This window comes from Rissa tridactyla, chromosome 3 (genome assembly GCF_028500815.1).
Source record: "Rissa tridactyla isolate bRisTri1 chromosome 3, bRisTri1.patW.cur.20221130, whole genome shotgun sequence".
NCBI classification, from domain to species: Eukaryota; Metazoa; Chordata; class Aves; order Charadriiformes; family Laridae; genus Rissa; species Rissa tridactyla.
This window is the reverse complement of record NC_071468.1, coordinates 84,540,242-84,555,622: the sequence shown is the minus strand read 5'-3', so window position 1 is coordinate 84,555,622 and position 15,381 is coordinate 84,540,242. Positions and strand designations below refer to the sequence as shown.

General features: G+C 44.3%; 1 protein-coding gene across 7 annotated transcripts in view; it reads right to left on the bottom strand.

Moving 5' to 3' along the window:
* The window catches only part of EPHA7 (EPH receptor A7), a 167,186-nt gene extending 154,417 nt beyond the window's left edge, over positions 1-12,769 (bottom strand). For 6 of the 7 annotated variants that reach the window (XM_054195480.1, XM_054195476.1, XM_054195473.1 and 3 more), the window contains exons 1-3: positions 12,441-12,769; positions 8,021-8,085; positions 2,881-3,550 (exon numbers count right to left, since the gene is read on the bottom strand). In XM_054195480.1, the coding sequence (XP_054051455.1) occupies positions 2,881-3,550; positions 8,021-8,085; positions 12,441-12,537 (832 nt within the window). In that variant the 5' untranslated portion in view covers positions 12,538-12,769. Of the gene's footprint in view, positions 1-2,880; positions 3,551-8,020; positions 8,086-10,914; positions 11,013-12,440 lie in introns of those variants that run through there. The other variant, XM_054195479.1, reaches the window with a different exon arrangement.
* Between the last annotated feature and the right edge of the window lie 2,612 nt (positions 12,770-15,381).

Below are 15,381 nucleotides of genomic sequence, written 5' to 3'. Positions count from 1 at the left end.
TCAAAAAAAAAAAGATTAATTCAGCTCAAAAGATCGAGAGCACTGAAGAAGGAACACATGGGAGCTCATTTTCCAGGTTATGTGTTTCACCGCTCATGATTGTTTTCTTCCTTATCCTCCCCAGCATTACCAGTTACTTATACTCATGCAACAAAAAAAAAAAAAAAAAAAAAAAAAATCTTCTGGCAACACATCCAGGGCAGAGTTGTATATAAATCAAAATTCAATTGTTTTAGTATCTGAACTCAATAAATTTCACACACAGGAGAGAAGCTGTATGCAAAAGGAACACATTCTTCAATCACAGCCAGCCAATCAAGCTAGCGTAACACAAATGAAAATCCCCACTGAGCTACAGGCTGAAGAGCTATTTGGAACTACAATGTGGCCATCTACTCCTACCTTTGCTACAACGCAGCCAGATAAGGTATTATTCTGTATCTTTAAAAGCCCTTCCTATTGTGTTAAGTTAATTCAGCTGAGCTATAGCGAGTGTGAGAGAGGAATCACAGACTTCTGCCCATCCTGACAGAGCACAATGCTTTCTGCCATGAGTAGTCCCAAAGAAGTCACGCAGCATGCCAGGTACAAAGTAGTTGCAGAAGTGAGCCCTCAGACAGGGCTATAAAAGCTCTGGGTTAAGGAAGCACACGCCAGCTTGCTTCTGCTTGATCTGTTACACAGCTTGACAGTAACAGATAGCCAGTTGCATTAGTGTCAATGTTCAGATAAGTTTCTCTCAATATCTGTCACAAAAAACAGACGCGGTATCAGTGTGCCAGCTGTATTATCGGTCACTACATAGTTGATCATACCTAATAACATCCTCGAGCACAGACACAGCTAACAAGTATCACAGACAGCAATTACTATTGCGCACCACAGTCACCCAGATTGTTCTGACTCGGAGCTGCCAACTCCGCGTTCGGCGAGCGCCTGCCTCCCACCTTTTCCCTCTCAAATACATTAACTTGCCTCAATATGGAGCCAGAGTTTGTTTTGAAACTCTTAACAGGATCACTGAAAGAAAAGAGGAAAAATACCATAAATGATCCTCTGGACTGTTTCCAGAGCGGCGTATTCTCTTAGCGATTGCTTTGGAAGCAAGCCAAAAATGGGAAGTGTTCTTGCAAATGAGCACGCTACTATACTCAAGTACAAGTTATCATTTAATTCTTTTGTCAACATCAGCGCAGTTAGAAATTAAGAAGCCTGTTTAATAAACAGGTTACTTGAATTCCAGTTACCAAACACCAGTTTCTTCTCTATTCACCTCCCCTCCCCGCTCACTCTACTCCTGTCCCCCGCCCACTTCCCAACATACACTGCTTTCTTTTTTTGGATACTTTCTCTCCTTTATTGAAAGTCAAATAAAATTAGTATATTAATTACATCAACCATGACTAGGTCTGTAATTGAGAGCAAGTTAACTAAGAAGAGGAAAAAAGTCAGTTGCTCCAAAAAAAGTCAGTTGCAGGCTGCTATGGGACACAGCACTTAATATTTTTAACAGAGCTTTAATACAGTCTACTGAGTGGTTTCGTGGGGGCAGGTTTTCACATTATGATTACTTCTAATGAGATCACCCTCCGTAGCGTATAAGCCCCCATCCCTTCCCCACAGAACAATGAAAGATTTGTGCAACGCTACAAAGGCCTCAGATCAACTCCCCGCACTTCACCTTGTACCAAATTTCCTCATAAAACCTCATCAAGAACGCAATCCTGTTTTTTTTCCGAGGACAAATTATTAATAATGAGATAGACCTTTTTTTTTTTAGGGTGCTTGTAATCCTTTGTAGGGGACTTTGAAGTCCTCACACAGACGTCTCAGACTCACTGACTGCTGCTCGCTTTGGTTTTGAGATTCCGTAGGTTTCTCCTCTTCACAGATTTGTGGGGGTTTTTCCCAGTTTTTGACTTACAGCATTTCTCATCCACAAATGTCTGCCTATCTTACAATAAAAATGTGGTGATATATAACTCCTTGCGTTATGATGGAAATGATAGATTTTGTGCTAAGTGTGCATGAAAATACCTGTCTTCAAACGAACTGCCTATTCTTTTGATTTTACTGTAAGCAAAGGCAATGAAACATCCTTTCTCACGCTAAGCAGAAATGTCTTAAGCAAGTAGCCCCAGTGACAGCAATGCTAAGTATTACTCTAAGAATATGGGTAACTGAATCAGTCTGAATTAGAAAGTACACCTCAGTAGTCTCTGACTTGCTCATATTTTAAACTAATCACTATGATCCCACAGCAAGACAAAAGTTCAGAGTTAGTTTTACGCAAAAAAGATATTGTAGAAAGGAAAACATACTTTACTCCGGAAAGCTGATATTCTGTTTGAAAGATCTAAAATGATACTCTTGTGTCTGAATTTGTACACACTTCAGACACAAAACTCTAACTCAGTTTTCATTGTGTGTGTATTCTTACCATTACTAGCCACACCTCATTCTTCCTCAGTTTTAGTTTCCTTATAATTCTATCACAATGTGAAAGAATAAGTTATTTAACTACTCATATCTGATACTATTAATACAACGTTCTGTGATAGGTATGACTTGCTCAGCAAGAGGTACAAGGAACATAACCTTAAGCGGTCTAAGATGCTAATCCTGAATCTATAGTTTTACTTCATACAACTTTAAAATTGATTGATTAACTTTTAAAATGCAGTACGCAATGGCTGATTTCCATATCCAGAAGAGCTGACTGCTTTGGATTAGCCGGTGCGAAGTTTACAGATTGAGGATCCAAAAACTTTAAAAGCAGACTGATGATATATTTCTCTTGCAAAAAAAAAAAATAATAAAAATAAGCTGGTAGAACATTACTATAACATACATATCATAGCAAGTTGTATGTTTACTTACGTTCACACGTGTCTCCTTTTTGCTGGTATCCTGCTTTGCAGATACATTTTCCAATAGGCACTAACCATTCTCCCTCCGCGCTGCAGTGCATCTTCGGCGAGTTCTCTGCCTCCTCCTCTGCACTGCTGACACAAGTTCCTCGTACTTCAACTAAAGAGGAAAACTCTGAGCCAGTCACTGTGTCAGGAAAAATAGCTAAGTTCTCAATGATGGACCAGCACTTCTTGTAGTAGACTTTGACAGAGACCAAAGCAATGCAGGCCCCTACATCCTGAAACGCAAGATAGAATCCTTTTTTGGACAAAGGTCCAATTTCTCTCACCTCTGTGTTAAGTTTCATTTTTCTCTCCCCAAGATCACCCTGGGTAAAACTTTCATCTGCTGCAATAGTGTCTATTTTTACATATTGATTTTCTCGGATATTCCTGCCAGTGTCGTAGTCTGTTTCATAATAATACAAGTTAAAAGTTTCTTTACAAGTCCCCAGAACTCCAGGAAGACTGTTACAATCCCTCAGAGTGAATTTCAGTTCTACAAAAATCCTTTGTGCATTGCTTTTTGCAATCCAGTTAGTCCGAAGCCAGTTGTTTTGGTTTGATTCCATCACCTGGCATACCTGGTATGTTCGTATAGGAGTGTAGTTTTCATCCAGTCCACTAATTTCTTCCCACTAAAACAATAACAAACAGTTAGTAATACAAAGCTATGCCACCAAATGTAACTACTGTGTATTTTAAAAGGCTTCACACAACTCAAGTCTCCCTCCTTTTTAACAGTATGGCTACATAAAAAGTAGATTATTGTTAAAATACTCTTAAGCACCCAAACGAGGAAAATACACATTAACACAGCTGTAGGGTCTCTCTCCTTCCGTGTCTTTCCGACACATAAATAACTTATAAAAACCATTGTTATATCATGAGCACAGTTGTAAAGTGGAAGCTTCAGAGAAGGCTGTTCGACGTACCAAGTTCTGATCACACACTGGCTTCTCCTGCATTTCATTAAGGTCATGACAGTTTTGGGTAAGCAAGCACCAAAAGGAGGGAGGCAGTTTCACTTCCAGAGAAACCTAAAATCAGTGAAGTCTTAGAAACTGGAATTGCCTAGTGTTACAGTACATAAAACTTGTGTACATAACACTTCCAGCGGAACTTGCAGTTGTACAGAAGGTATGGGACCAGGTCCTGAAAAGATTTTCAGGATAATTTTCACTCCTATATGATGAAAGTGGCATAGAGAGAGAGAGGGCGAGAGAAAACAGACAGAAATAAAAATTTGAAAGCAAGGAAACATTTTGATTTTCCTCTTTTTGTTCAGTCCAGCTCCTGTTCTACTTACAAACCAAAAGAAGGTAAGCAGGAGCTCCTCACCTCACATTTTGTTCAGTGGCTGCATCCATGCCAAAGGGAGCAAACTTCATTTAGCTGGGAGTTCAAATGAACCGTGAGATTACATACATAATTAAGAACAACCCACATGACTGAAAGTTCACTGGTTCAAAGCCTGATTTTTGTTGTTGTTACCTCTTTAGGGTACCAACTATGTAACAAACTGGTAAGCCTGTAACAGCCCCGCAGCCTTTTAACAGCCTCCGGTGGCGTGGGAATTTGCACCTCCTGGGCAATGGCAAACCTTCCACTGAAATCAGCCAGGCGGATCTCCCCAGGTGTAACCAAAACAATATCTGTCTCCCACCTTTTTTCACATCTCTTGTAACGTTTAATTCACTGCAGAAACCGCAGCTGTAATAAATTAGGGTTGTTTTTTTTTGAGCTATCCTCATCTGATGATATAGGCAACCATGACTTCCCCGTATGGCACTTAGCCCTCTGGCCCTGTGTCAATAATGCACTTAAGCTCACGCTTAAGATCAATGACAGTACTTATGAGCTTAATGGTAAGCATGTGCTTAAGTGCTTTGTGGGACTAGGGTACTCGGCACCTCTGCAGGATGGAGCACCCACTGACATTCCTTACACCCGTAACCAAGCGTGGAAGGCATTGGTTTCCCGGAGCGGGAGCCGTGCAGTATACAGTCCTTTGCAAGCCTATTTGACAGCAAATGAGATCATTTTAATGTTGGTCTACTGCTCCAAGAAAAAGCAGATGTGGCTGAACTGATGCTGGAAGTTATCACCACAAAATATATCACGGCTGCAGATGCTGAAATGCACAGAAGTTGTAAATATCAAAGTACACTTCAAAGACCTACAGTTAATATAGACATGGTGTGTATGGTATTATATATGCCTATGGTATTAAAATATTGGAATATGTTATTAAATGCTCATGGAGTTAACTGAACTGATTGCACATGGAAATGTATTAATCCCAGAACAGAAGAAAGTCTATCTTCATAATAGGTTTATTAGATCTGAATGAATAAGATTTTTTTTTCCCCTCTATAAGAACTACTACAAAAAAAAGGAAAAGAAAAAACAGGGACCCTGGACTGAGACTTTTGGCTCTGACGCATTGAAAAAAAACACCAAAACCAAACCCCACATAACAAACAAAAAAAAAAAAAAAAAAGAAAACACAACCACACACACACACACCCCCAAACACAAAGATGACAAAAAAGGCAGGAAACTTAAAATTTTACTGATTTTTACATTCTCTGTTTCACATCAGGTAGTGATGTTTGGTTTTGGTTTTTTTGGGATGGCTTGGTTTTTTTGTTCATTTTCTTTTTTATCTTGTGAAAGCAATCCTCCCTCAAAACACCAAGCCAGATTCTGCAAGGAGATATTCCAGTTAGACAATATATCATATCTTTGAAGTGAAAGTAACTCTAATGCACCACACAAAACAATCTGACTCCTCGGGTTTTGATGTGGACTGCTCCACCAAAACAAACACCCACCTCAAAAAAAAACCCACAACAACCCAGAAAGCAAATCAGAAAACCAACCAACCAAACAAACAAACAAAATACGTTTAACAAAATCAAACAACTTTTTGTAATACAACACAAATGAGCCTTCTTGGAGTCAGAAGCCCAGTATATGAGGCTACAGTCAAGGAAAACAATACAAAACAAAAAATTCAGGTAAGAAGTCCTACTTTATGTTATCCCTAGCTTTAAACACTGAAGTCTGTCTTTCCATATTTTTCCGAAGCCATGGAATAAGATTTTCTTAAAAAATAAAGGAAATATGACTTATAATTCAATTCTGTAATCACAGAGCTATTATTTCAAGTAGTCCATTGGAGGTGTACCTGCTTCTCTGTGGGGAAAAAATATACATCAGTACTTCAGGATATGTTTTCACCTGTGCCTTTTGAGGTCACATCTCATTAAACTCTTTTTAAAGCGATCAATTCCATGATAGCTTTTACAGCAAGAAAATTCAACTTTTCTTTGTCCTGATGCAGCATATGGTGATATACATGCAATTCTATTTGAATGTGTCCTGTTCTATTGGTTTCAATATATGGTATTTTAACTTCTTAGTTATCTTAACAATGTTTGAGATCATTGTTAGGTGTAACATTTGCAGTTGAATGAGGCATTTAACAAGTGTCTGGCTGATATATTCCATACCGTGATGATGCAGTAGTTTCTCTCAAGAAGAAGATTTTCTGTGTTTATTCCCATGAAGTCTTTATTGCATAGTAGAAAATTCAGTAATTAAAACTAGAAAAACACTTATTTTCAAAATTACATTATTTAAATGGTACTTTTATGCTAATATACAGGCAACTATTTCTGAACATTATTATGCACACAAATCCAGTCATTAGTTTTGATTCACTTTAAACTCCTGATTGAAATTGGCTTCTACCTCTGAAAGTCGCTTTTTACTATTTGTTGAATTTGACTCTACTTTCATCTTTCGGTATGCTGACACGTGTAACGTGTGTTGACATGTCTTTCATTATCTACAGGTTAGCCTAATATAATTGCCACCAAGCTAATCTTTCAAACACCTCTGGTAAAGGCTTCAATCAGTGCAAAACACTAATGCCGAGGTTATTAGCCATCATGCGCACTGAGCTCGCATTACATTCTTTCTGAAGGCCTCAGATTCATTTCCAGTTTATGCTTGTATTGATTTTACGATCTGGCTTTTAAAGAAAGACACTTTCAGATTTTCATTCTTCTTATTTAAAGGATTTGTTACACTTTTATATCCCCACTCACACTTCACGCTCTTCTGGCTCCAGATTTCTTAATGTGCTGAAGATTAAGGGCCTGATCCCCGAAGTCCTTGTTCATGCAAGGAGCCGCAGTAGATTCAGCAAGACTGCTTCCATGAGTAAGAACTGTCCATATAATTTATGATTCATCCAACTGAGTTAAGGTAGGACTGAGACAAGGTAGGACAACATACCCATTATATCTTTCTGAAAATGTTCTCCCTCAAGTCTTGAGCAACAAGGGTTTTTATATCACTTCTTTTAATTCAGACTGAAAGCAGCATTTCTCAACTTTACGTATATAATAAATAAGACAATAACAACAATGTTTCTAAACTTCTCATTTTTTATAATGATGTACTTTACAATGGTACATTTCATGGAGTACCATGAGATTAATTTGTAAGCAAGCTGGAGGTGGCCATAACCACAAAATTGGTGCCTAGTTCCAGATATCAAGCTCCTCAAGACTTGGGGATGTTTCAAGTTTGGAATGTCATTTCAAACACATCTGCAGTATAAATGTTTTTATTTTAGAGCACTTCAATCTGTGCTATTCAATTACAAAGAAAACATCGTAAACAAATTTATGATCACCCATTATACAGAAAATGAAAAACATATTTTTAGAAAGTTTCCACACAGAAGTAAATCTGCTGTTTCTAAAGGAAGAAGGAAAAAGTGATTTAAAATACCGTGTTATAAATATACAGACCTTTCTGGCACAGCACAAAAGATTACGCTACAAAACATAAAGCTACTGAAAACATTTAGGTGAGTTTCTGAAGACACTCTTCCTTTTAATTAGCTTGTGCATTTGTACACTGTAACCTGAAGTACGCTTCTTTCCATTCTAAAACTGAAAAAGCCATAAACACTTGGTACTATTACTGAGAGAAATATGAGGGGGAGCGAGTTTAAAGCAAGTCTTTCAATTCCTTTGGTAAAATAACTGCTCATCTTCAGGAACTTAATTTTTGCCTGGAGTACTTACCCCATTGGGAGGAGAGGAAATCCATTCCAACTCTGTCTGTTGTGCTTTAGAGTCCAGCAATATTACTAAAAAAGAAAAAAAAAGAGAATTTCCACTGTTTGTTAAATATAGTAAGTGGGAATATAAAACCAAAGCACAAAGTCTGGAAAAAAAAAAGTTGTAAAAAGAATGCATTTTTTGTACAAATTAATATTTTTTTCTTCACGTTATTAAAAAAAAAATCTGCAACCACAATTATCTGCATTTACTTGTAAATAGATCATTAAATGATTATGTACCATACACATATAAGGAGATAAGACATTCATCTTAACAATTTCATTGCTTAAATCAAAATGTATTGTTTTTCTTTGTGCTCTAAAGTGTTACTAATCAGTCATTAAGATACATGCTCCCTTCATCTCCTTTGTCATAAGAAGGACGTTTCCTATATGCTGGTTATTACAATGAGCCTAAAACAAACAAATAACACAACATTTCAACGCTTTTCCAAACCAATTTACACAGGACCATTCTATACCTTACTGGGAGTTGCACTGCAAAGCCAATGGTCTTTTTCAGTTTAAAAGAAAAAAATACATCCCTCAGGTGATAAAGCAGTAATTCTATAAATAAATGACACCCAGGCATACAGAAAATAAGACTCTGCAATTACTTCACACTTTGCATACACAAAATACTACATACACAAAATCAGACTAATTCACTTTATGGTAATGGCTTACTGAAATCTTCATGTCATTATACCCCAGTGACACTTCTAAACAAAAAGACATCGGTTCTCGTAGCACTGCAATTATTTTCAGCTAAATATAAACCCGTCTCTAAAACTGGTTAATCACAGCCTAATAAACCAACTCTTACATATTTCACAGTACATATTGAAGTTTATATTACTGATGTGCTGTTACTTCCAAACATATATTTCTATATATGTCTTATATTTCCATTATAGCTATAAGCTTCTTTCTTAACATATTAGTGTAAGTTTCTCTAAGACTTTCAAATGGTACATGCGCTAATCTGTGATGCCCAAAAAAAAAAAAAAGTTAAACAATTTGCTGTAATACCTTCATTGCAACAGTCAAAGCTGTAGAGTGATCAACCATATATCTAGGTTTGGTACACTTTGAAGATTCCTTCTTCAGAGCTGCACATTTAACTTCATACGTCTATTTGATTAAATAAAAAATAACATTTCTAATTTAAAACTATTCAGTATATTTTTAGCTATGAAGCTATTTATAAATTTCTACACAGCATTTAAGTACTGATATTTCATTGTATGATTTAAGGCTGTAACCTGAAGCAACTTTTGATGGGTCTTTTGAAAAAGTTATAATTCTGGCTTCGGCCCTTTCTCCTAGTAGAATTTTACACAAAATTTCAGTGAATTGCTAGAAAGATGAGATGACTAAAAAAAGTTATTTAAAGGTTCATACAGTAATATCTGAATACAAAACGGTGGCTTCCAGGCCTGTATTTCAGTAATAAAGCTACTACTCATTAAAGAGTTTTGATACTTCTTCATTAAAGAAGTTTGATAGTCTCTCTCTAGAAAGATTACCTGCGTATTTCATTACGCTTGGATTCAAGGGGCTTTACTTTGTAACACTTTCTATAGAAAACCAGGTGGTGTATGTGGTGGTTTGTCAAACAAGAACATTTATAGTGGCCCTGGAAAAAAAAAAAAAAGGTACCACAAAAAATTTAACCTTTTCGGCACCAGCACGATGTCCCATGACTGCAATTCATGATACGTTTTATTTGGCATCAATTCGCCATCACATAGTAACCGGCGGGCTCATCCCAGAAAGAAAAGACAACAAGCAAACAAGTAAACATAAATATAAACAAACCCCTGGCTCTGCAAACACCCCTCGAGAAGGAAACGTGGCGTTTCCCTGGGGCACCGAAAGTTACCGGGGAGCAGCTATTCCGGCGGCTGGTGCGCTGCTCCCAGCCCAGGTTGTTCAGCGCCGGGATACGATACGGGGCGGGGATGGTGCCGTGGCTCCGCGGGGGCGCAGCGCTCCGCGCTACGGGGAGACGCCGCTCGGGGGCCCCCCTCGGCAGCGCGGCGGGACAAGAGAGCGAAAGGAGGCGTAAAACCGGCGGGGCGAAGCGCGGGGGCGGGGAAGGGGCTCCGCGGGGCACCGCGCAGGCGGAGAGCAGCGGCCTCTCGCCTCCGCGGGGAGCCGCAGCCAGGCAGCGCCCCCCCACCCCCCCCACCGGGCGCTGCGCCTCCGCGCTGAGGAGCGGATTTGGCGGCCAAGCGGTCGCCCCCTCCACACACACCCCTCTCACCCCACCCCGAGGCGCCGGTTTGCGGGGGGCAGCGCCCGGGACGGCCGCCCCGGGAAGTCTCCCCGAGGGCTCGCAGCCACGGGGCGGAGGGATGGGACATCCCCCCGCCCGGGGGAGCGGTCCGCGGCGTCCCCCGCCTCTGCGCTCGTCCGGAGGGTCCCGGGCGCGGCGCTGGCAGAGCGCTCCGCAGGTAAGGCGGTCACCCCCTCGCTTGGAGAGCCAGGCGGACCCTGCCCCGCTCCGCTCCAGCATCTCACCGCGGCTTTTATTAAGCTACAGAAAGGAAACTCGGAAAACTTTTCAGCCGCCCCCCAACCCTCTTCCGTACCCAGCGGGGAGCGGTGGGAAACCACGCGGGGCTGCTGCCGCCACCGGCCCTTCGGCGAGGCCGGGGGCTGGGGGGGAAGCTGCAAAGTTACTTTTGGGTTGTTTTCTTTTTCCTCCCTCAGTCTTTCTTCCGCGGGAGTTTTCTGCGCTTGCAGCAGGTAGCCGCTATCAATCCCCGTCTGCCGCTCGCCCCCTCCTGACCCTCCTTTGGCTAGTTTGATTTTCCCCAAAATATACACGCATTATACGCACACACTTACGTGTATAGATGCATATATATATACACACACATCTATACAAGTATTACACACACAAACACGAGGCAGACTACCGCCGGGAGGCACCCGGCGTAGCTCCAATCGCCGCGCAATCTGCAGGGCAGAGCGGGGCAGCCAGCCCGCACCCTGCCTGCCTCCCTCTTCTCCTCTCCGCTCCGCACCCCACGGCCACGCGTTAGTGGCCCTGTCTGGGGGTCTCTGTGCTTTACAGCCCCTCCAAATAAACTTTCGAAATGCTGCTAAGGAAAAGCTATTCTCCTCTTTCCCTCTCTAACCTCGCCATCACCGCCTTCTCTTAAGGGCAGAGGACATTTTAATTGAGGGATTTTTTTTTTTAAGCTCCAGTTACAAGCTCGAAATGGTATATTGCTGCATGCCAACGGTTTGATGAAAAATATTGACATATCCAGCTGAGGGGGGGAGGGAAACCCCCAAACGCATACATATGCGGAGACACCGAAAAAGCCCCTGACCCCCCCTTCCCTGTCGTGTGTCTCCCCCCCACCCCGCGAAGATGGAGACGGACCTTCGCCTTTGGCTGTCAAACGCGAGCAGGGCGCTCCTTTAAAGCATTTCAGATTTTCTGGACCTCAGAAAAGAGATTTCCAGATGGACTTTGTGAATGGATTTTATACTCCTCCATCAGTCTCTCATAGAAAACTGCCTGTTTTCTCTCAGTGCGCCGGGGAAACAAATGTCCGGGGTTCGCCCTACATAGATACCAGTGTTGGATTGATGGGAATCGGGAAGCCCCGCTGTGATACGCAGCTCGTGTAAAACATCCATCCCTAAACCTCTCCCTCTCGCCGGCGATGCCGGGGGAGAACATACGCGTTGCAGAGACACGACGCCAGAATGCATGGACCTTCTACATGCATGCCCAGCCTGCATGGCCGGGAGGTGTAAAACTGCACCCCGATGCTCCTTCCCACGGTCTGTGCACGGCCCCGCGGGGCCGGAGCGCTGCAGGCCCCCGGTGGGCAAGCAGGGGCGCGGAGCTGCCCCACAGCCTCAGCCCCGCGCCGTGCCGTGCTTCCCCCGAAACGTCCCGAGCCCTGAAACTCTCCCCCCCAGCCCCGGCAACCCCCGCCCCGGGAGCAGCGAGGTAACCCGCCCTCCCCCGCACCTCGTCGGGAGGATCAAGGCTGCTACCGGAGAGTGAGGCTCCCCCGCAAGCATCCCCGGGCCGGGGGCTGTCTCCCCAGCCCCATGCCTTTTTCATCACGTGTAAATGCCTCGCAAACCTCATTCCTGAGAGCAGAGGCAGTTGTCCCAGTCTCTCACACATGCACACACCCTTCCCTCCCCCCCCCCAGTGAACGCCTTGCTCTTGCCTCCCTCCCACCTCAACTCAAAAACGTGTCTTTTTTTTTTTTTTTTTTTTTTTTAAGGTGGGGGCTGGCAAGCAGCTCGCAGTGGCTGGCAGGTCCTCCGCTAAGCTACCACACAAGACTTCGTGTGCAAAAGCAATAAATAAGCCCAAACTTTTGCTTTCCGCATCACCTTACCTTCTTTCGCAGCCTGTGCCTCCCCCGTGCGTGCAAAGCGAAACAGCCAGACGGAGCACAAAATAATCCAAGAAGGGAGCCTACTTTGGAAAACCATGGTGCAGGAGCGGGGTGATTTTATATTTTCTAGCTATATATTTCTAGACACTGCCGCTGCCGCCGCTTGGTGGGTGCTAGAGGACGGTGGAGAATTTTGCTCTGCTAGTCTCTGGCTCGGCGCTCGCTCGCTCCCTCCCGGCTGCCTTTTTTTTCTCCTCCTCCTCCTTCTTCTTCTTCTTTCTCCTCCGCCTCCTCCTCCGCGCCGCTGCCCGGCTCCCGCACCGGGCCGGCCGCCCGCCAGCCCCGACTGCAGCCCGGCCGCCCGCGCCGCGCTCCGATAATATCAATTAGGGCGAGGGGGCGGGACCGCAGCGGCGTGCCGGCCTGTCCTTCAACCTGATTGACGGCGCTAGCCGGCCAAACAGCAGCCACTCTCGGCGGCCGGCGGGCGGAGCCCCGTGTCTGATTCGTCGCGGCCTGGGGGGCGGGGTCGGCGGTGCCGCCCAATCGGCGTGCGGCGGTGTCGGGTTGCCGCCGGTGCTGGGGAGCCGCGGGCTGCGAGCGGGGCGACGGCAGCGGGACGGAGGGGCTGAGCCGGGACCGGCCGGCACCCGGGGGCTGCCCGCCCGCCCGCCTGCCTTGAGGCGGCCGGTTGGCTCGCCTTCTGAGAGAGCGGAGCGGTCGGACGGTCCCCAGTGCTCCATCCGTTCTGCCGGGGCAGGGAGCCAGAGGGGGTCCCCGGTCGGGGCCCGGCCCCAACCCGAGTCACCGCCGACGGGTCCCGGCGCTGCTCCCGGCGCGGTGCCCGGCGGTGCCGGGCCGAGCGCGTGCCTGGGCTGCTACCACCGAAAGGGAAACTTTGGCAGGAGCTGCGGGACGGTGCCCCGGGACAGCCCTCTGCCAAAAGTCAAGTTCCGCGGGGCTGGCATTGCCTGGGCTCCCTTCCCTTTGTCTTATTCGGGTTTTCCGTCTCCCATTTCCCCCAAATAGGAAGGACGGGTTAATGACAATTTAGAACTTATTTTGAGGGGGAAGGGGCCGTTGCTTCATCCCCCCTCTCTGCCGGGTGTAACCTGAAGCGAGGGTAATCTGCTAACAATGAGAAAACTTAAATAGGAGGAGAAAGAGAAGGAAAAAAAAAAGGGAAGAAAAAAAAAAACAAAAACAAACCCAAAAAACAACGAGGAAGAGAGGAACTTGCCAAATCTCTTTTGTCGCTAGGAGCCCGGGAGTGCTTTTCCCGGAGATCCAGTTATGCCCCCACCCCGCCGCTTTCCCTTCCTTGAACCTCCCCGCCCCCCCCCGCGCCAGCCCCTTCAGCGAGGGAAACGGCAGAACGGCACAAAAACTTACCCTTCCTCGAGCGACGGCGGCGCGACCGGCACGGTGTCCCCGCCGGCCTCGGTGGCAGCGCTCCTCTCCCCGGCCGCGGCGGGGCCGGGACGGCGCAGCCCCCGCGGCGGCAGGCGGCGGCCCCGCTCCCCGACCCCGGCTCCGCGCATCCCGCTCCGCGTCCCCCTGCGCAGCTCCTGCCCGGCCCCTGCCTCTAACTCTGCCCTGCGCACCTTCCCGCGGCTGATGCTGCGGCGGCGCGGCGCGGGTTTTGTCCAGCTCTGTTTAAAAGTGCGTCGCCGCGTCCCTTCCGGAGGAGAGAACCGCGATGTAAACGGAATAAAGTGATTATTGTCTCGTAAGCAGGCGAAGACAGCGAAGCGCAGGGGGGTGTAATTGCCAATTCGGTGGCAAGATTATGCGAGAATCTGAAGCGATCCTTGCGCAAACGGGGGACGGTGATACAGAAAATGTTATGCCATAAATGGAGATTTAAATTGTGGGGGGATTTGTTTCTGGGACCTTTAGATAGATAAAACAAATTTAGAAATAATAATAATAATAATAATAATAGTAATAATAATAATAATAAAAAATAATACGCTCAGCATTGTTGGATAAACCGCCCCCATACTCCGGGCTTTGAGCACTTTCCCTGTGGTCTCCTCGTTACTTTTGAGAATGGTGTGGAGGTAGCCTCAAAAATGCACTGTATTCCTTTCACAAGCCAAATAATTAATACTCAACGGCTTAGAATATGACACTTTTTGTGTTTCATTGAGAATGCTCTTTCGATATTCCAGATACCATGATGAGTGTAGGCACGGTACGTGCTCTTGATTCTCTCGTCCTCTCTCTCTCATCTGTCATTCCCATCCTCATGCGTGCGTACTCAGAAAGGGGAGCTGTATCGAACAGTGAGTTTACTTATCTTCTTTAAAAAGACTATTTTTTTTAAATACTTACATGCAGGTATTTTGTAACTTCCTTGCAAGTTTTCATAGGTAAAGTTAGTTTTCATGTGGCATATGTTGTAACAGTGATTAAAGCAGATGTAGGAAGTCCTTAACCTAGTTAGTCCTCTACAATTTCCTAGCATAAAGTGCAGGCATTTCACTACAACATCAATAATCCCAAAAGACAATTTTTAACCTACAGAATATATTAAAAAAAAAACAAACAACTTATTTGTATTGAGACACTGAATGACTATGCTCATAAAAACACAGGAACTTACTAAATGAACAAATTGACAGGAGAAACGCTCAAGTGGTAATACGGTATATCTGTGTCCTGCATACAGTATTAGGCCAGACGCTTATTTTCATCATCACCTGCATTTATACAGGCTATATCATGCTATATTGTACAATCTGATATTGTAAGTGTATAATATGTGTATAGGGTCTGTACACAGATAAGAATACTTAAAATTATGTAAATATATTAACCACACAAGGAATGTATGTGTACATGACTGAGTGTGTAAAGAAATTAAATAAGGGATTTCAAAAATAAGAAAGGTGTGTATTTCTCTTCCTGATCAGGGCATTTTAAATACCCTGTCTTC